At 40.1% G+C, this 25,912-nt stretch overlaps 1 protein-coding gene across 2 annotated transcripts; it reads right to left on the reverse strand.

The window, feature by feature from the left end:
* DNAAF5 (dynein axonemal assembly factor 5) lies at nt 1-25,079 on the reverse strand. 2 transcript variants are annotated; one of them, XM_021539846.3, is made up of 13 exons: nt 24,470-25,079; nt 23,664-23,848; nt 22,497-22,621; nt 21,952-22,067; nt 17,772-18,004; nt 15,153-15,365; nt 12,874-13,017; nt 8,838-9,006; nt 6,062-6,209; nt 3,659-3,809; nt 2,189-2,345; nt 844-1,035; nt 1-351 (listed from the first exon to the last, which is right to left on the reverse strand). In XM_021539846.3, the coding sequence occupies exons 1-13, from the start codon at nt 25,062-25,064 to the stop codon at nt 212-214; spliced, it is 2,568 nt and encodes an 855-aa protein (XP_021395521.3). In that variant the 5' UTR covers nt 25,065-25,079; the 3' UTR covers nt 1-211. The 2 variants fall into 2 exon arrangements, with proteins under 2 accessions (XP_021395521.3, XP_085448333.1); XM_085592207.1 differs by lacking the exon at nt 12,874-13,017.
* Nucleotides 25,080-25,912: the final 833 nt, after the last annotated feature.

Genomic DNA, 25,912 nt, shown 5'->3' on the forward strand with positions numbered 1-25,912 from the left:
TGAATTTAAACATTGTTTTATTGCTAGGAAATACAAAGAACTGTTCAAACTGCAAAGAACATAGAATTGTGCTAATTTCACTTTCAAATGAACCAACAGTGAATTTACAAAGAAAAAACAATCCATTTCCAGCTCAGCCTTTCTTAAGCAAACAAAAATACAAAGACAATCCGAGTCATACAGATTTCACATCATTTTCCTAAGCAGTGATTCACAAAGCTGATTCCTTGGCTGCCTGAATGTGATGCAGCAGCTGATTACAATAGATGGGTGTTTGATGCTTGTGTACAACACCTTCAATTTCTCTCACGAGCAGATCTGGATATAAAATGCTTCCTTCCTTTAAAACTTCTGTAAGACAAAAATATGTTTCATAAGTCAGTAGCTGCTTTGTGTTTCTCTACTCAAGTTCCCTCAAAGTAGCTGAAAGCAAACCAGGAAACTGGAAATAAGTGATGCAGTGATGACAACAAAATTCCTCCCTCCCCATCTGAGGCCTGTATTTTGACATTTATGTTCTTCAATACAGGCTGCTACGCTAATAAATTCCAGAGAGCCCCTCCTGCAGGCTGGGATATGGTCACACCTGCAGTGCTCCATATCCTGTTCAACATCAATAAAGTCTCTGGAGGTTCAGCTGCCCTGCTACCTCCCCTGGGGAGCACTGGGCAAAGCGTTATTCTGCACACAGGTAAAAGTCAGAGCTCATCCACTGAAACCCAAAGGAGAGCTCCAGCCTGGCAGGGTTATCCTCCACCTGCACGTGCTGCTTTCATGGACACCCAAAATGATGTTTTAAAAAACATTGTTAAAAATATACTGAAATATGACTGAAATTCTTACCTAGGACTGCTTTTTGGAGATTTTCATCTGGGTCGTCAAGATGTACCAACAGCTCTTGGTACAGAAGCTCAACATGACCTTCCATTGAGGATTTCACATCACTGTCCTTTAAGCACTTAAACCAATTAGCCAAGGTGTGAGCAGCTGCCAGCCGCACATCACACGAGGCATCATCCAGACGCTTTAACACCTCTGAAAGGAGCAAGAACCAAAATGCTCTGTGAACACAGGAGGTGGCTTTTGCATTTAAAAAACAAATGTATTCTGTCAACATTCAAATTATTGTTGTATTTCTGATGTATTTTTGTCTTTTGAGCATAGTGAATACATGTGTGCACTGCTCCTAAAACCTCCTCATTCCATGTTATTGGATGATGTTGTCCAAACATTAATAAAAGGCACACAGAGAAGTATTTAGATTAACTGAACATTATCTAGCTCTTCTTCTAACAAGAAACTATGGATGTCTATTTATGCATTACAGAAGTACAGAGTTTAAGTATTTGTACACTTTATAAAACACAGCGTTTCTATTAATGAGATATTAATTAAATTATTAAATAATAGGAATTAATTAAATTATTAAAAATTACTGTTTTAAGTGAATTACTGCACTGCAGACTATGTGAATATGCAAGATGGAAAGACATATATACTTTGAGAATTATCTGATCATGTATTTCTCCAAAATAAAAATGTTTGTAGTTAGATTTCTAGTGTGCCATAGAAGAAAAAATATTGGTTGTTAAGATGCAGAGTTAGGGAAAGCCAAATTTATTTGTCTGTATAAGAACACAAAACCTGGCTCAAAGCATAGTCTGTACTTCTGATTCATAGTTTAGCACTTTATCCTAGGAGGCATTACAGCTCCAAGCTCTAACTGGCAATATAAAACTCTAGATTAGAGTTTTCTTCTTTGGATTTTTTTTTTTTTAAGATAAAAACCCAACCCACTACCTATTCAGGTCTATTTATGGCACACTGAAATGGTTTGCTCTTGGCTCTCAAACACAGCATGGAGAACAATGTGACTTCCATTTATACACTGCAGTACTGTTCTGCTCTCACTATACTTAGCACATTATTTCACATAGTCCAAACTCTGAAGCAATGCAGATGAGCTGCTGGCAAGCCCTGCACAAACCAAAGCATTGAGTGAAGTTCCACCTAGTGGTCTGATGGATAATGATGTTGAGAATATTGCTGGGTTCTGCCAAGCCCTTAAAAGTCGAGCAAACTGTGGCATTTTGGGTAAAACGCAAATCTCAACATTGCAATCTTGATTAAAACACACAAACAAACCAACAATGCCCTCGCCCCAAGTCTGTTAAACCTTCACACATACCTGTGTAAGTGTTCTTAAATTTATCTGCATCAAACTGCCTCCCACAGACTTTTAGAAAAACATCAACAATACGACAAGCCATCAGTCGAGTAATTTTAGAGTCTTCATCCATGGAAGCAATAACTTGGGGCATCAGCTCATCTTTCACTTGTAAGATCTACATTTAATAGGAAAAGCATAGAAAAAATATGCTTACTGTTACAGCACTTACCATTAGCTGTGACAGATATATGTTTACTTAGTTAAAAAATTACTATAAACATTACCCTGAAAATCCCTGAAGTTACAGAGCTCTGATTTTGCCTCTACGTTAGCTTGGAAAATTAAAATCCACCAGTCAGTCACCTAGCTCATGAACACTCAGTACACAAACAGATGAGTTTTATGTAACTCATATTTATGTTCAAGCTTGTAAAAGCTTTAAAACTTACTCTCCTTTAGAAAACAAACAAACAAAGCCCGAACTGCCGAGCCTGGGAGAGGCGGAGCCGGGCGCTCGCACAGAACCGGCAGATGGCGCGCCGACCCCAGCAGGCAGCGCCGGGCGGGATGCGCCGGCGGCTGCGGAATTCCACTTAATTCCGAGTATTTCACATCATCCCTTAATGCCAAATCGGCATTACGGCACCGGTTCAGAGAAAAATATTCAGCTACAACAGTAGCTTCTGATATCAACGTTTCTGTATACGTGAACTCAACCAGTTATGTGTGTTTAAGCACTTTGTTCAATTAAGGTCTGTTAAAAGACACTAAAGACTGTGAATATTTAATAACATTTAAATTAAATTTATTTTTAAAAAAAGACCTTGTATTTAACATATTTCCAGTGCGTAATTTCCAAATGCTAATTTTGTTAGCAAAGAAGCTTCAAAAACACGAAGAGCTTCAATTAATCCTTTATCAAGGATGGGTAACAACTCTTCAAGTGCTAGCACTCCAGTGTCTATACATATTCTTCATGTTCCTTTTCAAGTCCTCCTGTCCTTTCTCAGAATCTGTAGATGTTATTTTTTTTTCCCCCTAAATGGACCTGTGGGCTCCAAGGCAACCAGACAACTTGTCTTTGCCACGTGACAGCACAGCATGTCCTGCTGGCTCCAGTGCTGCTGCACAGGCTCTGCCTGTAGGCCCAGAAATATCAAGCACCCAGATACTTGTGTTCACAGTGGTCAGTACCTTGGGCTACAGAATTGATGATCTGTTAGGAAAAAATATCGACAAAATTTGGTGCTACTCAGTTTTACACCTCAGCATTTTGCTGGCCTCAGATCTCTTATCAGAATATCATCCCTCCACTAGTGATTGTTTCAGTCATTAACAATCAATTACAATTAATGAATTTTATTATGAAGGCTGTATGTCCTTCTGAAAATACTATTTGCCCTAGGGATTTATTCTTTTTTTTTTCCCCCTTGCATTTATTTTGTTTTCCTGCCTAAGATTTCAAAGGATGAGAAAGAGAGAATTTACCTCTTCTGGTGAAAGCATTTCACAGTGGATGAGAGCCCAAAGGCACAATACAGCTGTAGCACGGATGGCAGCTGCTGTTCTTCCAGCATGCCACTGCAGATTAGGAGCCAGGATGTCTTTTATCACAGTCTCAAGGTAGCTAGGGAACAGCCTGAAGCCAAAAATAAGAAAGCAAAATAAAGGTTCATGAGAAAGTGATAAAGAGACTGACAGGATGTAAAAGAGAATTTTCTCTCATAGAAACATAGGCAGAAAGGGGAAAAAAAAAAGACTCAGTAAAAAAATAAATAATATCTTCTGAGGCAATGTGATTGTAATGTATGTGATAAGCTTTCACAACTTAATTTTTCTAGATAATATTCAAACAAATACCTAACATTCATAGAAAGGAGAGGCTAGACTTTCTCCCACTTCAGGCAATGACCATGCCTCAGTGTTATCTTGGCAAACTGCTTACCTTCTCTGTGTCTCACCTTCCCTGTCTGTGCAGTGGAGATAACACCCTGTGCAATGCTGTGAGGATTCTTTAATATCTGTGAGGCCCTTTGAGACTGGCCAGTGAAAAGTGTTTATAATGTGAAAAATATGAATGCTATTGATGACACTGATACAGCTGGGAGCCTACACAGAATATTTCAGCTCTCTTGGCTCAGAAGCTTGTCTCCCCCAAAGATGAGATGTCTGTAGGATTTTCCGATGGTGCCAGTCCCCACACTAAGATTTTTTATTACAAACACATAAATCTGTGATGTTTTTGCAGATGCTTTTTCCTCTTCCTCCATTCAATGGGTTCTTATAATGCTAAAAGTTGCTGTGAGAGTCACCAATTACAATAGGCAGGATTCCTTCACACTTATTTATTTACAGCTCATACAATCTCAGATTAAGAGGAAAAAATACAGATCTTACAAGTTAACTAATACTTTGCTGCACCAAAGGGGCATTAGTGGCTGTCTGAGGCTGAGGTTATCCACAGTGCCTGTGCCCTACAGAGCAGCTGGCAGTGTGCACACAGACTGAACCCACCCTGGCTGTCCCACTGAGTTCAGGGCTTTGTTCAAACTGCAGCCCCCAAGAGCCAAACAGCACATCCCCACCCTGCTGCTTGCTACAGAGGCAACAAGCTCTTGTTGACTTTTCAAAGAATCCTACACTGCCAGGGTGAATGAGTGGCCCCTTTAGTGATGTGCCAAGACACAGGGGGAACACAACATGTCCATGTTAACAACTAACAATTACCAGGGAATGCTTTAAAAAGAATCCATGCTGCAGGTAGTCCTGTTATCCAGGTATTACCCAACTAAAGCACAAGCAGCTGCACTCAGGTATGTGCTGACACACACCTGCAACATTGTGGAAATAGATACACCTGGCTGCTGCTTCCTTTTGGCAAGGGAGCCCTTGGACTCTGAAGAAGTCACAGATCCATCCACTGCTGCTTCTTGTCAGCAGATGGCACTTAAGTAATAACAAGAAATCTGACATCCCATTAGACACATCTAAATCTGTAAAACCCTTTAGATGTGGTATTTTAGACACATTTTTGAGCACTAATAATTTTCTGTAAAGAAAGTTGTTGGAAAAAAAATAAAACTAATGATCATCATCATTCCAAATCTCCTTTCAGCTCCAAAGCTAAAAGCAGCTCTGAGCTGTCTGTGCTATCTGATCAGTAGCTGCTTCTGCTTTTAATAAAACCTTCTGTTAAACTGCAGTGAGAAAACAATCTGTCAAAACACAAAGGTAAATTCCATCAGTATTATGTTAACCATGGTGCTGTGCTATTTGTGAGAATGTTTGTTCTGGTGCCTTGAAACAGAATCAGTAAAACAGTATCTGGCAATTATCTGACTCAGTCATGTCAGGCTCAAACACAATTAGGTGACCACACAACTGTGTTTAGCATAACCAAAAGCCTTCCTATCTACACTCCGAGAACCATTTCAAGGAGTTAAACAAATTACTGACAACAGTGAATATGAGAGTGCAACTGGAACTGACTATTACTTCCCAACACTATCTCTCATTACCATTACAATTTTATTTTTGCTGTTGTTGATGCAATTAATTTCTCCCTCTGTCCATTTTCAGATCTTGTTGTGAATCTGTGTAACTTAATTCTAAAAGTCAGTCATTTCCAGGAAAGGATGTACCCTGTCTGTGCTGTCTGTATTTACAGAGTTGGTAACTTCATTCTCAACTGAATATGAAAGAAGTCAATTTTTTTTTTTTTTAATTACGGAAAGAAAACCAGAAAGGCTGTAGAAGATGGTGGGAAAGTCTTTCTTCTTCCAGCCATGCTCACATGGAGATGGTTATAGGGGTTAAATAACTCCCAAGGTCATTAATTCTTAATGTCACTGGAGTTTTCAAATAGCTGTGTGAAATCAGACCTCCACTTACCCCTGAGAATTGATGGTTTCACTTGCTTTCTGCAACAACTGGGATAAAACAGTGAAAAGCTTTAACCGCATCTGGGGATCTCTGTTTGCCTGGAGACACGTCTTCAGAACCAGCATAAACTCATCCAGAGCTTCACCTATGACAGAACCTAGCAAACAAACACAGAAGGCTTTTTTTCAGAATACTAAGTTCTGTTTAGATGTTTCATATATGAGTGCATTAAAATTCTAATACAAGTGGTGTTAAAATAGTCATTAGCCTCCCATTCTTGCATGGCACCTGCTGAGGTATCCATGTGACACGGGCTCAGGTATCCCCAGTTTTAGCCAGGGCAGCCTGAAGATCAGTTCCTCACATCTCATTTAGCCAGCCTGGCATAGATGTACCACATTTGGCCACAGAAGCTGTGGCTGCCCCACCCCTGGCAGTGCCCAAAGCCAGGTTGGATGGAGCTCGGAGCAGCCTGGGATAGTGGAAGGTGCTCCTGCCATGGCAGGGATTGAAACCTGACAGTCTTCAAGGCTCCCTCCAACCCAAGCCATTCTGTTGTTTCTTGACTCTGGAATGGTTCTATCCATGACACCCCAGAGCTGCTGGGACTGTCAATACCAGGGGGCATTTTGGCTGGAGGATTGAATGCTCCCCCTTGTAACTCTGCAAGTCTGAGGCTACGCACAAAGCTTTGGTTTTCTTAAACTTAATGAAAAACTACACTGGATCTGGCAGGACCCTCACATCTCTGGACACAGCAGCATTAACTACGCTCTTTTCTTCTTTCTAGTTTTTCCACATGCAGCATTTGAGATGTTCATGACTCCCAGAGGCACAGGAAAGGGCCTGTTTGAAAGGATTAGCTTCAAAACTTGGATAATACAATTACTGCAGCAGCATTCCTTCTCCCTGTTTAAATAATGCTTATTTTCATCTTATAAGATAATCCAAAATATGGTGTATTTTAGAAGATACTTGAAATAAAAATATCTTCTAAATTAACTCTTTAGTTTGTTAATATTTTCATATCCTGTGACAAATTTAAACAATAAACAAACAAACAAAAATCTAAGCTGTTATCCCAACATTTTAAGAAGTTATTTTCCCACAACTGAGGGAAATTTGTGCCCTTCTCCTTTATAATGACTAACATCTGTCTGCTTTTAAAGAGGAAGAGTACATAAAGACTGTACACACGCTTTATTCTGCAAGTTTCTTGCTGTAGAATTCTCTTTCTGCTCTATTTTTGCAATAAACTACTTTCCTTTAGGAGCTTCTTCAGCTCTGCATCCTTAAGATGCACATTCCATCCAACTCCACTAGCTCAGAAAACCCTTCCAGAGGAGACACAACACTGGTATTCATGATGACAAGAATATTTCTCACACATGGGATGGACAGATTGAAGTAGTCAAGCTTCCAAAACAAGCTCAATAACATTTAATAATATCTGGAAATTTAATGTTTAAAAAAATAATGAAAAAAACCCAAATTTCACTGTCTAGACTGAAGCAATACAGGGTGTTGAACTGCAGTTTGCTAAATGTCTGTGCCAACAAACAGATCTTTATTTTCACAGCATTTATTCAAGATACATTGCTTCATGTGAGTTCTGAGACATTCACAAGATACTACTACTATATCAAACTGATAACAGCAAATTCAACAGATGGAAAATAAACAAAATAAACTACATTGCTAATTTCAGCTTAAGCATTTGCTCCTGAAAAACAGTAAAAACCTCAAATTATGAATTGAGTAAAGCTGATTAAATTGATTAAAAACAACATTATGTGTGGGAATGAAAAGAAAGAAAAAAAAATAGCTCTAGGAGCTGCTGTGTCAGACAGAAAACACAGACAATAGCATATTACCAGTGTTGGGTGCAAGCCAAAACGTTTGCCCAGACATTGATGATTTATTTAGCATTAAGGAAAACAGAGACAACTGTCTAGAAGTCCCTCAGTCATGGAAATGGGAGCACAAATATACAGAAAAGTTGGCCTCTCAAACCTTGTGCTGAAGTAACTTTTTGTTCTTTCCACAGATGAAAACCAAAAAAAAGTACTTATGCTGGTTGCTGCACAAACCAACAAGTGGGTGCTTCACATAGGTTTGATGAGGGGTTTTTTTGAGATTCAAAGACTAAATGCACAAGATACATTCCTTTAAAATATACCTGTCCACATCTAACAATGTGCAGTAGCCACAGTGATACTTCATGAAGTGACTGTGCCCACACTCGTTACAGCCAACAGAAAGGAAAAAAACTAATATAAACAGGACTTTTCATTTTAATAATCTTAAAATGGGTGTCTAGGTGGAAAGCACTGCCTGTCACCATGTCCCCTGCTGCAGATGCCAGCAGGGCAGCTGTGGCAGAGGAGAGCTCACTGTGCAGGACTGAAGGAGTGTGAGATGTACACCAGAGTGTCACTCACCTCTGCACAGCCACGTGCTTGTTAGAGAGAGGTGGTGTCTTCTGAAAGACTAGTGAATAGATGGAATAAAAAGATGGATTTTTGTACACAAGCTACATCAATTTGTCTCCCCTTAATCCTCACCTTTTTTCATTCACCTGAAAGTGCATTTTCCTAAAGTGCTTTTAGCATTCTCCCTGCAGCCACAGAATCTTTGGGAATATGAGCTGCTTCAACATTTCTTTTGCTTTCCATCATGTTCTTGTGAAGGTTCTGAATATCACACTGTTCATTACAAAACACAAGCTGTCTGCAGGCTGTGGAGATCCTGACTGGATTATTTTTTAGAACTAAATAAGTCGTACCTGAATGGGTTGCAATGACCTCGAACTGCAACACTTCTGGGGAATAGCAGGTCCACCCTTCACACGACACTGCAGCCCACTCCAGCAGCTGAATTATGTGCTGCTTGTAGAGACAATGAAAACTTTCCAGTTGCTGCACTGCAGCTAATGAAGACATTGTTTTCTCCACCTGTTAGAACAGAGAGGATACTTAACTGAAACCATTGAAACCCCCCAAACATTTAAAACTCATTCTGTAAGAAAAGAAGGGACATGGGAAATTTTCATAGTTTCTATTAAACCATCAAGGCTGATATTTAATGTCTGTCTATACTACATCCATTAACTGTAGTTTGAAGTGAAACATTTGTCCTGATTTCAAAATGAAATAATCAGGAACACAGCAACCTAACAGCAAAAGGAGAGTCTGTAATCCATGTGCAGACCTATCCGAAAACTAATCACATCATAAAAAAGGCTCTTAGTTGTTTTAAAGATGTAGTGATTTTTCTCCTTAATTTAAGAATGCTTTACAACATAAACACGTGGAATTTCTCACAATCCCAAGCCATGGTAGCTTCCAGAAACTATTGCTGTTGCAGGTAAGAGAAGACATGGCATTTCTCCTCTTCCCTTTCTCCCCCCAGTTTTAATTATGAAAGATGCTCTCTCTTTGTAGTAGCTGGGCAGGCTCATTTTGAAATTCTCAACTTCTGTTGCTTAGAAGTACCAAAACCCACTGTTACATCAGAAATATCTTCATGTTTAGAGTTAAGACTATCCTATGAGACATACAAATAAAACATGTACAAATGAAACATGCAAAAAGAACTACTAAATGAATTCCAGACATGAGCATGCTTGGCAAGGATGCCTGTAGATCTTCCTAATCACTTGCAGCAGATGTGTTTCAAAGCAAATGAAAATTTGCTTTTACAGTTCCTGAAGGCTCCTACCAGAAGCATAAAACTTCTCCAAGGAAGAGATGAAAAGCGTGCTGGAAGCAGGATCTGTAGCCTTGGTGATTTCAATAGACTGTGAATCAAGGATGGGGAGCAAGGCACCGTTGGGAAGCTCACTAAGGAATAACATGTGCTGCCAGCAGGGCCAGCTCCAGCAGGGAAAGATGGAGTGCAGTGCTGGCAGTGACATCATCTGACTCCAGTGCTGCAGTACAACTACAAATTGTACTCATATTTTTAATATTTTTAAGCTGAACTCAACCACACAAGTTAGCTCAAACATGTCTAGGGCCTTTAGACTCTTCCAGACTAATCACTTGCCAGACAAAGATGTTTTTATGGAAGTACCAGATGTGGAGAAAATAAATGAGAATTCTAAGAAAAAAAAATAAATAAATCAGGATTTGCTAAGGACAAAGGTTACTCTTAAAGCAGGTTTGCCTGCCTCAAGCACAATAGATTTCTCCTTTACGGAAGCATTCTGCCAGACAGCCAAAACAGCTCAGATAAATGAATATTTTACATATTAGTTACTTGTAAATTAATTGTAACATTAAACAGAATGTGTCAGGACAGAAACTATTCCTCATTTTTAATCCCAGCATAACACATAAAACACAAGATTGTTTTCCATTGAACAAGATATACAAAATAATACATTGTTCACATATGATTTAAACTAAATTCTATGGTTTCAAGAACGCAATTAAAAACAAAAAGAAGAGAGAATAAATTAAATATGCTAGCAGACTGATGCATATTTTCTCATTAAGCCATATGTCACAGTTAAATAAAAACAAAGGTGATTCTCTTTCCTCTATTTGAAAGCTAACAAGTCTAAGGACACAACATTTTCCTGCTAATAATCAGTGTGCTGAAAGAAGAGCCAGGATGGCACAGGACACTGGTAATGAAACAAAACCTTATGTTTAGGTCACCAGTTAAATCCCTGACAAGCTCAAATCATGCCTGACAGACTCCAGCTGATACAGCTTCAGTCTCTTGGGGCTGTGACCACCCTGCTCCTGTGGCTCTGCTGTGCTCAGCTGGTGGTCTTGGTCCATTTCCTCAGCCCCCAGCAACCACAAACACAATGGACACAAAAATCAGGCCAGACCTGAGTGCTCACCACCAGGTTACAGCAGCTGTGGTCTCCACTATTTCACTGGTCTTCTGTCCCCTTACAATAAAGCTTGAATTAAAGTTTTATAATATAATTTTTTGAATAATTTATGTTTATACTCAAAAATTTTTGAGCCTCAATACATATTTCTTTTCCGAAGAAAAAATTCATAGTCATACAGCAGCTGTGATACTTTTGTTCTGCATGTTCCTAAGCAATTCTAACAGGGTCTTCTTGCCTTCTCCAAGCTGTACAGCTCACTTTGAAGTTTTGGAATAATCAGTAACCAGAGAAAAAAAATAAAATTCAAGCCATATTTGTCTTTTTGACAATTTTGAAATATTGCAATTATGTAATCTCACTGCCAGATTTTGTATGTGTCTAGCTGAAAGAAAGGCTAATGAGAAAAAGGATTCTCATCCAAAGTACTGTCAACTTAAAAAATCATCTGGAACTGCAGGAACATCTTAAACCTTCAATAATCTCAGGAAATTAAGTTTTCCATTTATGAAAATCAGGATTTATCTCCATGAAACTGCTTTCTTCATAGGAGTATGAAGTTGTAAGGTTTTAAATGGACACTGCTGACTTTATAGACCACTGCAGGAATAAACAGGCAAGATACCACAAAACATTCCAGATCCATCTAAGCCTTACCCAGACTGATTTTTTTTTTGCCTAAAAAAACCCCCCCAAGCAAACAAACAAAACCTCCAAACCCCCCCAAATCCCACTCCCATAAGACAGATCATCATCCCACCCCTCTTTGACCTGCAAAGTCTTTTCAATACTTGTTTCAAGCTTTGTTCCACTTTATTTCTTTCCAAAGAGCTTTCTGAGTGAACGCCTCCTCGGAGGCAGCCTGTCAGCTCTGGGGCCATAAATACTGATCCTACACAGGCCTTTGGAATACCATGCCTGGGAGCAAGAGGAAAGGAAGTGGAATAGCCACTGCACTTAAGGTGTGTGTTGGAAAAAAGACAACTGGGATAGGTCATAATTGTACTGCATGAGGATGGCTCGCTGATTTATATGATATTTAGCTCAGGGAAGAGAGAGGAAGAGTAAAATAAGGGGGTGAGATAATGCTGAGCCAAAAAAGCTCATCTATTATCTGGGCATGTACAGCTGTCCTTGATTTTAAAGCATTCCTGTGACATTTAAACTTTTGTTTTTTGTGGGGAGGTAAAAAGGTCAACTACTGTAAAATCAAGCTGATATTTGGCTAAAGATGAAAAAAACACTATGAAACCATCACATTTTAAGGCCAGTAGTACTCTTGACCTCTAAGTGAATTGTTCTTTAACAGTCAGAAAATAAATGTCAGTTTTTTCCTGCATATAACCAGACATTCACAGTGACTTATATCCACTAAAAGGTAAACATCAACAGTTCAACCAGCGCCACCAGCATGCCCAAGGCTTTGCAGAATCCAGTACAAACATAAAATCTTGGACATTTCTTGTTCTGGAACTTTACCTAACTGTGGACAGGTGGTTAACACCCACCCAAAAAAAGTGCTCTACTGGCTGGTCCCATCCAGCTCCAAGATTCCCATGCTCCAGTAATGCACCTCAAGCAATCTATTCTGAAACTTAACCTAAACACACTCACAGAAAAAGAAAATTATAGTTTTAACTGCAGCTACAGACCTATACTTAATGCTTTTGACCACAAAATAAAACTGAATTCCAGAGCCTTTTCTGGAAACAGAATGTATTTTAACTCTATGAGCTTTTAATCAAAGTGATGAAAAAACATAATTCTCCAGGCTCTGCTGTCCCAAATTATAAATCCAACTCTAGACTTAATTCTGGTACTAACCATGTACAGTCTGTACTGTCAGAGGTGCACAATCTCAGACTAGCCACCAATACTCCCGACAAATAATTATGGCTGTGTTTCCACAAAGTGTCTTATCAATATGAAAACACAAAAACACAACAAAATATTAAACCAGCTCATAGTTTACCTTTTCTTTAAGGTCCTGAGAAGATGGTATTGCCATTATGGTCACCAAAACTTTCATTAATTGTAAGCTAATTTCTTTGCAGTCTTCCTGGCACACTTCAATCAATGCTTGTACACAATAAAGCAGCTGCTCCATATAAAAGACCTATTTATTAATAAAAGCACATATTTATTATGTTTTCTTAGCAAATAGATGTTTTTCTTTAAAGGAGAAATATGGGAAATGACAGTAATTAAATCTGAGCAGTGTATAATCCCTTACATTGGTAATATATTGATAATTTCATGTTAGTTCTTCTAATTACCTATATTCTACTTTTTACAGAATACAATATAATCTTCCTCCCACTCTGTTTGTTTGTGTTTACCTTGTCCTGTTAACAAAATAAATGATCCTGCTCTTAATCATACTATGGTTCCACTGGTGAATAAAAGCATCAAAGCATTTTGGAGTGCTTGCTGATAGTACTTTCTCTTTCTCAAGTGCAATTTGTTAATTAATAACGTATTTGTTACAACTCTTTGAAATATTATTCCATGTTTGACTGCCTTGGATGAACAATGACAGTTAAATACATAACCTAAAAAAAAAACCCTGAGCCTTTGCTTTTATCTCAGCCAATTTATCTCATTTGATGCCATATAGCTCATGTTATCTTGATCGAACTGATACCAGTTCAAGTCAATATTGTTGTCAGTTAGTTTGCCATGACTTCTGTGATAAAGTGCATCAGATATCCATGAAGCTGTCAGGGAACAGAAGGGGCCATTGTTACAAATTTACTCCTAAAAAATAAATTGAGTCTAGGAATAAGTTAGCCATAAGTGTTATTAATCTCATGGACATGGTCAATCCTTAGCTAAACAGTGTCTGTGCAGCATTTGCTGGCTAAAATAGAGATTGTTTTCCAAGACTAAAGGCTGGAACAATTCTGCCACACTTTCAGCTGCAGATGGATCTGACTCCTGGAGCCAATGCCAAATGGAAGTGGTAAGCCTAAACCTCATAGCAACTTTGCAGCTATACCTCAGGGAATTGTTATTTGAACAATCAGGTTATAGTGCTTCCACTTAGATGAGCTCCTAATCATCACAGGCTTCATGAAGATTAAAGTTAATTCCTGCATCACTGGTACATATTCCATTAGGGAAGAAACCTAATGAGGGAAGAACTTGAAATGTATTTCTTACATTGGCTCAAAAAGACAATTAGGCCTGATTCAGTCTGCACACATGAGTAACTGCTTTAAGGGAAGCCTACATCTGACATGAAGTCAGGGTTCCTCAAGGCACAGCACTGGCCCTTTTTTGGTCATCTTAACAGCAGAGGTCTAACAAACTTCTGGTGGAATGAAAGCCAGGATTTCATTTGCGGGGAAAACTACAGGGATTCCTCTTGTGCATCTCTAACAGATGTATTTCTATATTTGAACATGGGAAGGAAAAAAAAATCCTGCAGGTTAAAAAATATCCATTGTGTATTTAAGAGAATCTCTCATCTCCTTATATAGCAGTCAATGAATATTCTTCAAATGCTAAAATAAAAATGGTCTTTGGGCTCAGCTAACAATGAGTAATAATAATTTACCTAACAATGCACTTGGAAGTAAACTTCTAGTTGATAAAGGTCTTCCTTTAGACTTTCACTTAAAGAGAAGTAACCAAGCCCAAAAGTTTGCAAAACATGCTCCTAAATATACACATAAAGTGCTGGCACCTGCCTTTTAAAATGAAAACTAAGAACAGAAAACAAAAATCAGATAACATTAAGAGGGAATCTTGGGAAACCTGACATACTAATTACAATAGACTATAATAAATTTTCAGTCATTTTGACTGATGAGGATTGATGTGCGTCATCTTGTTTGGATTGTGAACACAAAGAATTTCAAGCCATGGGTTAAACTCTACCTCAGGACCAGCCAGGGTAGTCCTTTGTTAGTCCAGTACTTACTAAACAGCTGCTTCTCTGCCTGCCTTGCCTCTTCATTTTCTTACCACTAGATGAAGTATTTCACAGCAGTCCTCAAACCTGAACCTACATCTGCTGAGAGAATGTACTGTTGGTAAGCTTTTGAAAGCAGCAGATTGCCGAGGAGACCACAACATGGCCCAGGAAGAATGGGGAAGCTCCTGTTTTATCTCAGACACATGTCCACAACTATATCCTGAGGCAAGTGTGCAAGGGAGGGATAGGAATGGGAACATTTAGGGAGAATAAATGAAAAAGTAGTTTGGTCAAAGCCTGTATCCTGCTGTGAGTTTTGCAGCTTTCCTTACCTCTTCGGAGCGCTGACAGACTCCAGCCTGTGCCAGTGTGTTGCCAAGCTGGGCCACATGAGGCTGTAAGACTTCTTTTGGGCTACCTCGAATCACTGCAGCCAGAACCATCACACAGGAGGCTTTGGGTGTCTGCTCAAAGGCTGGGGTGATTAACTTCAAAGACACCTTAGGGCTGACAAACGTTCCAATCAATTCTGCTGCTTTCACACTCTGAAAAAAGAACAGGAATAACTTGAGGATTTTCCTGAAAACACAAAGACCATTCAACATATCATGGCCTTTTTCTTTTTATGATTCCAGCTGTTATTTTAAATGCTTCAGCAGTTGCCTTGTAGGCCTTTTCCACTTGCTCAGTAATGATTATATGCATGAAGAAATTTTCTTGACATGTTCAGCAAACACATAAGGCATTACAAGCACTCTTCTCCACACCAGACTTCCATGAGAAAGCAGCACACAGAAACAAAGTGTACAACTTCACTGTAATAAAGTTTCCAATTTGGAGTAACCAGATGTTGCACATTTAGTGGTTTAGCACTTTGTCCCTCAAATACAGTTCTGAGGCTTGCCCTTAATGCATCACCCTGTTTATTAAAAGCTGCAACTATAAAAAATGGAAGGAGGAATTTTTTGTTACTGTACTATACCTTGAAGCTGACATTACAGCTCTGGTTAAGTGTGGAAGAAATGCCATGGGGGAACTGCCCACTACTTTCCATCTTATTTCTTTAACTGAAAGGCTTAAATTACTGTGTGTTCCCCCATGACAGTGACACCCTCTGATCCCATTCCTGCCTTGCAGTTGTATTAGGATGTTGAATTCCACATGAAATACCACCACACCAGGGCTTACTGCCTGACTGATGCCCAATGTTTACAATCATGTGCATGAATACAGAAACAATCAATTCCTGCAGCACTACCTGTGCAACAGGAACACTTCTTCCAGTCCCACGGATGTAATGGTTGGCTCGTTTCTCCAAAGATGAAAGCTTGTCTCCCTTTCTCTATCATTTATAGTCTAGTGATTTAGCTATGACTTTTTTTCTTTTTTTGCACCTAATTAATACTTGAATCATGCTAGTGTTTTTTGTCTCAATAGAAGCACATAGTAACGAGCACAGTTTAAGTCTGCACTGTATAGAGCTGTTTCTGTTCACAAAGATAGGACTCAAAGGACTTATCCTCTGTGTAGATGTAAACTCCATTCTCCTCCATATTTGCCATAGAGAAAGAAAAAGACTCAATGGTCTGAAAACTGGACAATACAGCTAAAGAGTTCAAAAATATGATTTCATACATTTGTATGGATCAATTTACTCACTTTAATAGTGAAAAAAAAATTGCAAGGGTCTCATTTGGTATTGCTAGACTGGAGAAAGACATGGACATTTTCCAAGTTGGTGGCTGCTCTGAAATAGGTTCCTACGGTGACCAACTAGAGGAGGTTATCACAGTACCCTGGGAAACTGCATCACTAAGAGACAAAAGGCATCCCAAACCAAAAGTTGCTGAATTCTTATGTTTGGCACAAAGAAAAGCACAATTAAATACTGATATCATCTCCTAACTGGGAATAAATCTCTTGGAAGCACCTGTGAGAAGATTAGTGGTGGAATTCCAAGAAAGAGACAAGTACAGTCAATAAAAGGCAAGGGACAGCTAATGTGCTGCTTGAACACATACTTTGGAATTTAGATTTATAGCAATAAGCAATTGATAGGAAATTTGACAGGACAGCAGAGTTACATAGCCTTACTGTCTTAATTACTTGTTTTCTTATAGCCCAGCTGAGAGCAGGAACCTAAAGAAGAGCCTGATTTAGGGTTGGACTATCTGCATCCAGTAAGCAGAACACATTCTTCCAATTTCCCAAAGCAATAAAATTTGTAACTTTAAAGTAAGTTATATAGATATAGTTTTGTTATACATATGTTCTCTTCCTTGTGTAGAAACAGGAACATAAGATTTTATCTTAAAATTGTAAAAGCATTTATACCACCTGTCTTTCTTTTGCTAAATTTATCTCATGTCTTCAAATGCATCTGCTTTACTGGTTTGTTGATCAAAGTGTTGAAAGAATCAAGTGTTAGTAAAAATCAAACTAATTCTTTCTCACAACCCCCCCACCCTGCATTTTTCAAGCATTAAGTCAAGGATTCAAACACTGAATATGGGTATCACATGGAATAAACATACCTCAATATATGGTTGGATTATGGAGAAGGGGGAGGTAAGTGAAATTAACTTGAAAGGGCATGACCTGCACATTTTTTTACATTGAATTTGTTGCCCCAAGGCTTTTACACTTTAATCCACTGCTTATAGTTTTCAGAGAGATTATTATCAATGCTTCATGGAGTTGGCATACAAACTAAACAGTATTTAAATAACTTTACTATTGGTTTTCATACCAGTAATAGAGGAATACATTTATTTTAATAGATAAGTGAAGTATAATGTGCACATGTTTTAACATCATATAAACCTGAGCCTGATCCTTCACTCGTGGGCAATTTCCAGTGACCTAAGGTAAAGTCAACTTTCAGAAGACAGACTGAAGACTATAAAATTTTTATTCAGTGTACAACAGCTACTTTAACAGATCAAACTTACATTTTTGACCACTTCACTTTCTTCATCTGAGCATGCTTGGTACAAAGTTCTCAGCAGCAGCTCCATGTGTTGGGTGATGTGATCCTCTGCATGCAGCAATAACGTGTACAGGAGCTGGGATGCTTTGATTCTTGTGCTTCCAAGCCAGTCTGTGATATCATGACAGAGGCCTGGGAGAATTTTGGAAAGGTTTCTCGACACAAGTTCCCGACAACCCAGTCCTGGTCGAGTCTCTAGAAAAAAAAAAAAACAACCCAAAAAGAAATATCAAAGGAAAAGTCCATGTATAAAAATCTCAGAAAAGTTTAAAAGCTGCACGGTAAGAGCTCTGGGTGTCTGCTTCAGCACAGAACAAAATACTCCAAATGCTGCTGAGGAATTTATCTGTGCAAGTTGCATTTCCTTGCAATATATATTGCAGAAATAAAATTGCAGAATTAAATATTGGAGAATTAAAACTCCACACAGCTCTTTGAACATTTATGTATTTATTATTGGATGGTGATTTAGATTTCATGTTTTAAAATGCTTACAGAAGAAGAAGAGAAAGAGAATTGAAACGAATGTGTGTCTTTACCCACTTTGGAAAACACAGCTACATAATTCACTTTTAATTTTGATAGCAACACAAATCCCATGAAAAATAAACTGAAACACACAAAGATAAAGAGAAGATAGACTTCTGCACGCAAATGCTGAGCTGAATATAATTTGGAGGAGGAAAGAAGGTAGAAGGCACAAACAGTACAGAAGACATGGGCTGCAGTAAAACAGACAGTGTCAATTGTGCCCTCTAAAGGAAAAGGTTCAAAGTGGATCTGGCAAATTGAAGGCAGAAAGGGCACAGAATTATGGCTTGTACAGATGCCATGTAACAGATCAGGCCAATGAATTGACAGTGTTTTGAAAATCACAGCTATTATATAATCTCCTTTCTAAGGCTTTCCTAGGAGAAGCAGCTCACTGAAGTGCCTCTGCAATGTTTCAAAAATGGAATAATAAATTTAAAATTATGATACGGGAGTTGGAGGGAATATATTTTTTTTTCTTAAGACTGAATTTAATTTGTAATGACTTTGTGGAAAGTGAGTTTTTGCAGTTATCTTTTGATTTCTAACAGAACCCAAAAGTGTTACAAATACATATTCCCTGCCTCAGCAAAGGATGCAGATTTTTGGATAACTAACCAACTCACATTTCCCAACAAATACCCACTGTACTGTCTCAGTAATCATTAAATTTACTTGTTAATTAATTTATAAATCACTGAGATCTGAAGAGCAACTTGACCAACAACAAAAACATCTAACAAACATTTTGTTCTGTACTTTACAGATAAAGCTGTGACAGCCCTTTCCAAAAAACAGCAACAAACTTTTTTAGAGATTTCTTTCCTGTGGTCTACTTTCTTTTCTTAACACTGTATGTGTTTATACAAATAAAATCTGAAAAGTTGTTCTTTGAGAAGCACAATTTCATAATTGCCACTCACAATGTTCACACAGTGTTTTAAGAAAGAGACATCATTCATTATGAGGTGTCAAAAGACACTGAATGTGTGAGTGCATTTTTTATATCTGATACAGAGTTCTGTAAATGCTCAAGAAGAAAATGACTGAGCTGTCTCAGGATATTATCCTGCACTGGCCTGTGTAACTACAAATGCTAAAAGGAAAACTGACTAAAGTAAATGATCTGAGGATACAAAAGGCTTAAAAATACCTCTGAAATACCCACCTAGGGAAAAAAATAAAATTCAAGTATCAGGACATGAATTGCTGCTTTTGTCAATGGGGGAAACATTCTGGATTATGAAAGCTGACAATGAGTAGCAAAAGGTCAAATAAAGAAATCAACTTGAGACAGCAAATACAGACTGGCATCCTATTGGACCTGAGGCAGAATTTTGTTTGAAGAATTTGGACCATTCTTTATCAGCAATTCCTTCATTTCAGATGTTCAAATGCAGGCATTTATCCCTGTAGCTACTCCTGTCAAAGACTTCCCTGCTATAAACTGTCTGCACCTGTATCCTGAGGCAATGAGTGTGGGGCTCAGGGCAAGCTGAGCAGTGCCTGGATGACACCAGGTCCCGCTCTGGTCCCCTCTGACCTGCAGGATCTGTCACTGGGAGATCAAAGCAGGGCTCCTGTGGCAGGTCCATTAGTCTGACAGCTGGACAAAGCTACTTAAGTAAAATGTACTACAGACTCGCAGTTGGAAAAAAAATATTTCACTACACTAAAGTCACAAGAAATGGCAGCAAAGTAATAAAATACCCCAACAGAAACCCTCCTCCCAAAAAAACAAACCAGCAAAATGTTTGTGGAGAGCAAACAGAAAGGACACAGATAAGAACAATCATCTATACACAGGCTGTGGTAGGACACACATAAGGTATATTAGTGTCTCTGATAAAGTTTTGTATCTGTAGGATTAAGCAGCCAATCATCCTTTCCTCTGATTTTTCTTCTACTTGTCACATCAAGACTGACTATTAATAAGACATACAACTTGGAAGTACAGATAAACAGCAAGAAACGATACCTAAAAGTCACCATTAACTTGTGACTCAAATCCAAAATTATCAGGCCATTTCTTTAAAATACTCTTAAGTATGTGCACATATATATAAATACACACATATATGTCACATTCAAGCCTTAACTTCATCATTCTACCAAGAAAAATGCATGAAAATTCAATTTAATGTGGGGCTGGAATATTGCCCAAATTCGTGAGGCATATTTATTGTGCTAAGGAGATTATTTAGGAGATCACATATCATTTAATTATGAAGTAATTGGTACATGTCACTTTCTAAAAAGCCCCAAAACAGCTTACACACACAAACCACAACACACACCTAGACAAAACTAAGCAAGGTAACCCCATCATCTGTACAAATGGTAATCACTGTTCCAAGACAATGAAATTATACCTTTTATGACCTTCACTATATCATGGTCATTGCAAAATAAGTGACTGGAGCTTAAACACTCAAGTTCATTAGTTTGTGTCTGTTAAAAGATTCTCTGACTGCCAGGAGAAGAAATATGTTTCTGCCATGACTAGTGGAAGTAAAAGCGTTCTTCAGCATTTCCAAACCCCTAAGGTAAAATCATATCTAAAATAAGGAGGAAAGAAAAAAGACTGGGAAGGATGACAGATCAACTTGCCTGCCTTCAAAGCTAAACAGTTCTGTCAAACCAATCACCATTATGAAGCATTTCCCCTTTCATTCAAGCATTACTGAGTAAAACAACTTTAAAGCAAAAAAAAAGAAGTGTAATTTCAAAGAAGAAAGAACTCCGGAACCCACTGTCATGGAAAGGATTTTGCTGCTGGGTATTCTGTGATGTGATTGTCATGTAGGCACAAGTCAAGCATGAACCTGTTCCTTCACACCAAAAGAATTTTTGTTCAGTTAAATATGAGTATTGAGATCAATAAATGGGCCAGTTAAACTCTCTCTTCCCCAACTCCCATATGCATATTTTTAAACATTAACTTTGTGAACCCAAGGGAGTAAACAAGCTTCAAGCTACTGCAAACACAATGTTTGAAAACCACCTATAAATCATAGGGTATTAAAAAGTAAACTACCCATTCTGCATATTTTGGGGTTTTTGTGTATAATAAAGGAAATTACTATGTTCCCACATTTTTCATGTATACTGGCAGATTTTAGGGAGCATCCCAGTGTCTCACAGAAAAGTCTCAAATAATTTCATTGCAAATTTTTCTTCAGCACCAGTTATCTGGATCATTAATGCTGTGACCTGCACTCATTATTCAAGGACTTAGATCATGGGTTCTTTTCTCCTCCATTTCTTTCCAGTCATTTCTGTGCCCATTGTGCACCTGGCTGCTGGTTGATGTAGAACTTACTCCCGTTTCTTCATGTTTTTTTCAGCATAGGCAGCCTCATTTACTTTCTCCAAAATGAATTTTTAGATTAACAAAAAAAAAAAAATTAATAAGGTTACTGAACAATCACTTTTAAAAATTTAAATTTAATAATTTAAATAATTTTATATATATTTTATATGTGCTACCTCTCTACATTAATATTACATATTGTAATGAATATTACACATCCTGCTCTGCTATCAGTATTGCACTGCAGCTGTTGGAGATTATTCACAAAGCAAAAAACCACTTTCAGTGCAACATTTACCTCCTTTGGGATAATGAGATGGTGAAACACTAAAATCCATCTTATCCTTCAAATCTTCTTCATTCTCTTTCTCCCATTGCAAGCCTATCTTTTCCCAGTAAGTCCAAGCCAGTTTCCTAGATATAAAATAAGAGTTTTATACCACCATTCCCCCAAATAAAAACACTTTAAAATGAGACTTTTGGAAAAGCTGACTGCTTGAGTTCAGCTGGAAGGATTGGAAGCATTCCTGCCACTTAACCTAGGCACATTACATTGAGAGCTTATATTTCTTTCGTACTCAGTGACAGAGATCTCTTCTCCCAAGGGATAATTCTGTCTCTGTCCAGCCCTGTCTTTGTCTCTCTCACATTTAATTGAATGTAGCATGAAAGGAGAATATAACAAAAGTTACTGAAGACAATGCTAACATTTTCAGTCTAAGAAAAAACAAACTAACAAGCAGAAATTGAGGTTTTGTCCACCAAGCAAGACATCTGTGAACTTAGGAACACTTCTTTGACATCTATTTAAGGGGGGGGGGAAAGACTAAATGTTCCTCTTACGCATTTTCAGGAATTTCATCAGTAAAGCTGCCAAGCAACAGAGGGATCAATTTGTGAAAATATGAGTATCTGTCTCGTAGGTGCAACAACCATTCTCCAATGACAGTTGTTACAGCATGCCGCACCTACAGGAAGACAAAAAAACTATTTTAAAGGTGTAATGAACATAACAGAAAAATAATAAAAACAATATTTGTTTTCTGTATATAGGACATGGTAAAGCACATCAATACACTCAGAAGAAATTACAGGAAATTACAGCATTTCCTCACTTGCAGGAAGCATCTTAAGGAACACACAAGGAATCACATTCTCATTTTTTACTCTGGCTTAGTCAGTCTTAGACTGTTTGCTGCACAAAAGCACAGCTCTGAGAGGAAGACAAGACACAGATCTAACACAGAAACTAAATTCTCATGGTTAATTCCTTCCTGAGAATTTAAGAAATGTACATTTCTTGGGAATTTGTAGCTTTCCAAGCACACCTCCAGAAGACAATATTCTCTGTTCACTAGAAAGGAAAGATTAATTTTAAAATTACTGCTTCAGTTGCATCTTATAAAGGGTTCCATACCATGTTTGTTAAGCATCTGAAAAGGCTAGAGAAGGAAGGTCCAGAGAGATGTGACAGAGAATTTAAGACAGAATTGAAGACACCCATTAGAACAAAATCCTCAACACCCTGCTGAACTAGACAATAATCACCAGCATTGATTTGGGATAGATTACAATTGATACAAGCTGGGTGGGACATTGTCCTGGTTTCAGCTGGGACAGAGCTCATCTTAGCAGCTGGTATGGTGCTATTTTTTGGATTTAGTGTGAGAACAATGCTGATAACAGACTGATGTTTACTTGTTGCTAAGCAGAGTTTACCCTAAGTCAAGGACTTTTGGGTGTCTCAAGCTCTGCTAGTGAGGAGCTGCACAAACAGCAATGCCAGGAGAGGTGATAAGAGCTGGGAGTGAGCAAGGGGCTGTTTGGTCCTTAATTCCCACCTGGGATTAAGCCATGACAGATTAAATATGACAAACATATTTACAGATCACAGCTGAATGCAAGATAGCTGAACATGGGGAAAAGCAGGGAAACACCAAGAAACCCACGCCATGGGGATGGGTTTTAAACAGATTTAAAACACATACTGAGAAAATAAGAAAAGCACACCTTGGGAATCTCATCAAATAACCTCTGGGCCAGATGAGACAGGACATCATCCACAGACTTTCCATTCCCAAATTGTATCACAACTCCAGTAGCCTGAATCACATCAACACGAACTCTGTAGTGTTGGTGGGAAATTGACTGCATTAGGGGTTTTATCAGAGACTCTGATTGCATATGGAAGTGCTCTGTTAGGGCAGAAAGACAGAAACATCAGCCATGTGAGTTCCCATCATGGGCATGATCCCTGTCCATGGTAGAGGGCTGGAACTACATCATCTTTAAGGTCCCTTCAAACCCAAAGTACTCTCTGATTCTAGGTAGCATGGATATATCCAAGGCACCCAACTGTTGTTTGGGCCAGCAGTACAAGATGATTTTGGATGGACTAATGCATTTGTGGGGGGTGGGGGGGGTGGGGGGTTAATGCTATTCTGTAATTCTATGTCTTTCCCTGTGTGGGTGATGGATCTGGAGCAACGTGATTTCTCTACTACTGTGAACAGCAGCCTGACTAATGTTGCTGTGAATGTTGCCTGCTCCATGAATTCTGTTCATGGAGCAGGCAGCTTCAACTTTATACAGTATCAGAGCTGAACGCTGCCCACAAACCCTCCCCCAGCCCCTCCTCGTGTGTTACCCACACGTAACAGCTCAGCTTCACTCAGGGCATGGCTCTTGTCCAACAGACCCTCTAACACCAGCAGAACACACCAGTGAGGGCGTGAGGAGGAGCATCCCTGCTCGCTCCTAGCATCCCTCCCTCGGCCCCAGCCCATCCTCCCAGCGCTGCCCGTGCTCGGCCCCACCTGGCACGGCCCTGGCGCAGGCCACGGCACAGCCGCAGCTCTCCCGCCTGACCTCGGCGTAGTGGTCCAGCAGGGTGGCCTGGAGGACGCGGGCGATGTCGCCGAGGTAGGGCCCGGCGGCGGCGCCGCAGCGCTGCAGCAGGAGGCGCAGCAGCTGCACCAGGCCGAGCCGCAGCTCCTCGCTGGGCTCCGCGCCCTGCGGCGGGCACAGCCGCTGGGCCAGCGCCGGCAGCAGCACGGGCAGCGCCTCGCAGGGCCGCTCGCCCTGGCCGAGCCCGTGGCGCAGCAGCTGCAGGGCGAGCTCCCGGCACCGCTCCGCCGCGTCCCCCGCCAGGCAGCGCGACAGCGGCCGCAGCAGCCGCGCCGCGAACACCTCCTGCAGCACCGCGCCCGGCGGCGCCCGGGCCCTCAGCTGGGCGCCGATGTCCTGCAGCGCCCGCAGCCGCGCCGCCCGGCCGCAGTCGGGCTGCTGGAGCACGCTCAGGGGCCGGGCCAGCGCCTGCGACAGCTCGGCTGCCGCCTCGTTTGCCGCCTCGTTTGCCGCCTCGTTCGCCGCCCCGTTCGCCGCCCCGTTCGCCGCCCCGGCCGCCGCCATGTTCCGGCACCGCGGCGGCCGCGTCGCCAGGGACGCGCCGGGCGTTTGCGACGGCGGAGCGCGCTTTACGGCCGTGCCCGGCAGTGCGCGAGGGACGGCGCCAAGACAGGGAGAGGGACAGGAACAGGGGCACAGCGACAGGGGGAAAGGGACAGGGAAAGGGACAGGGGGAAAGGGACGGGGGAAAGGGATAGGGACAGGGGGAAAGGGGCAAGGGGAAAGGGACAGGGGGAAAGGGACAGGGACAGGGGGAAAGGGACAGGGACAGGGGGAAAGGGAAAGGGACACGGGGAAAGGGACAGGTATAGGGACAAGGAGAGGGTCAGAGATAGGGACAGGGACAGGGATAGGGACAGGGATAAGGAAAAGGATGAGGACAGAGAGGGGGACAGGAACAGAGCGGGACGGGAAGGACAGAGACAGTGACAGGGATAGAGCCAGGGGAAACCAGAGTGAGGGGACAGGGCCAGAGCGGGGGACAGGGACAGGGACAGAGTGGGGGACAGGGACGGAGCGGGGGACAGGGGCAGGGCAGGGTGGCACTTTCACATGTGCCACTTCCCCAAGGTTTCTTTGGAGGGATCAAAGCACGGGCAGGAAGATGTCAGTTTCTGTAACAGCATTGTATACTTTTTAGTATTTGTATTTTATTTGTGTTAGCTAATAAATATTTGTACTTCTATTGTATCTTAGTATTTTATTTGTATTAGATAACGTGTGTATACATTGTGTTTATGTTGTATTTCTGGGTACTTTACACAACCTCATGTTTTGCGTTCTACTCTCGTGACTGCAAGGAACAGACATCAAACCAAAAACCATGGTCATTTTCTTGAGTGATCACAACA

The sequence above is a fragment of the Lonchura striata genome, chromosome 14, assembly GCF_050655825.1.
Source record: "Lonchura striata isolate lonStrDom1 chromosome 14, ASM5065582v1, whole genome shotgun sequence".
Taxonomy (NCBI): domain Eukaryota; kingdom Metazoa; phylum Chordata; class Aves; order Passeriformes; family Estrildidae; genus Lonchura; species Lonchura striata.

What these genes read in the sequence shown, in the direction of transcription:
- DNAAF5 (XM_021539846.3), bottom strand. Translation starts at nt 25,064, where the DNA reads ATGGCGGCGGCCGGGGCGGCGAACGGGGCGGCGAACGGGGCGGCGAAC. An exon ending in AAATGCTTTCACCAGAAGAG is followed by an intron (nt 2,346 to 3,658) that starts GTAAATTCTCTC and finishes TATTAAATGTAG; the next exon opens with ATCTTACAAGTGAAAGATGA. An exon ending in TCTCCAAAAAGCAGTCCTAG is followed by an intron (nt 352 to 843) that starts GTAAGAATTTCA and finishes TTTGTCTTACAG; the next exon opens with AAGTTTTAAAGGAAGGAAGC.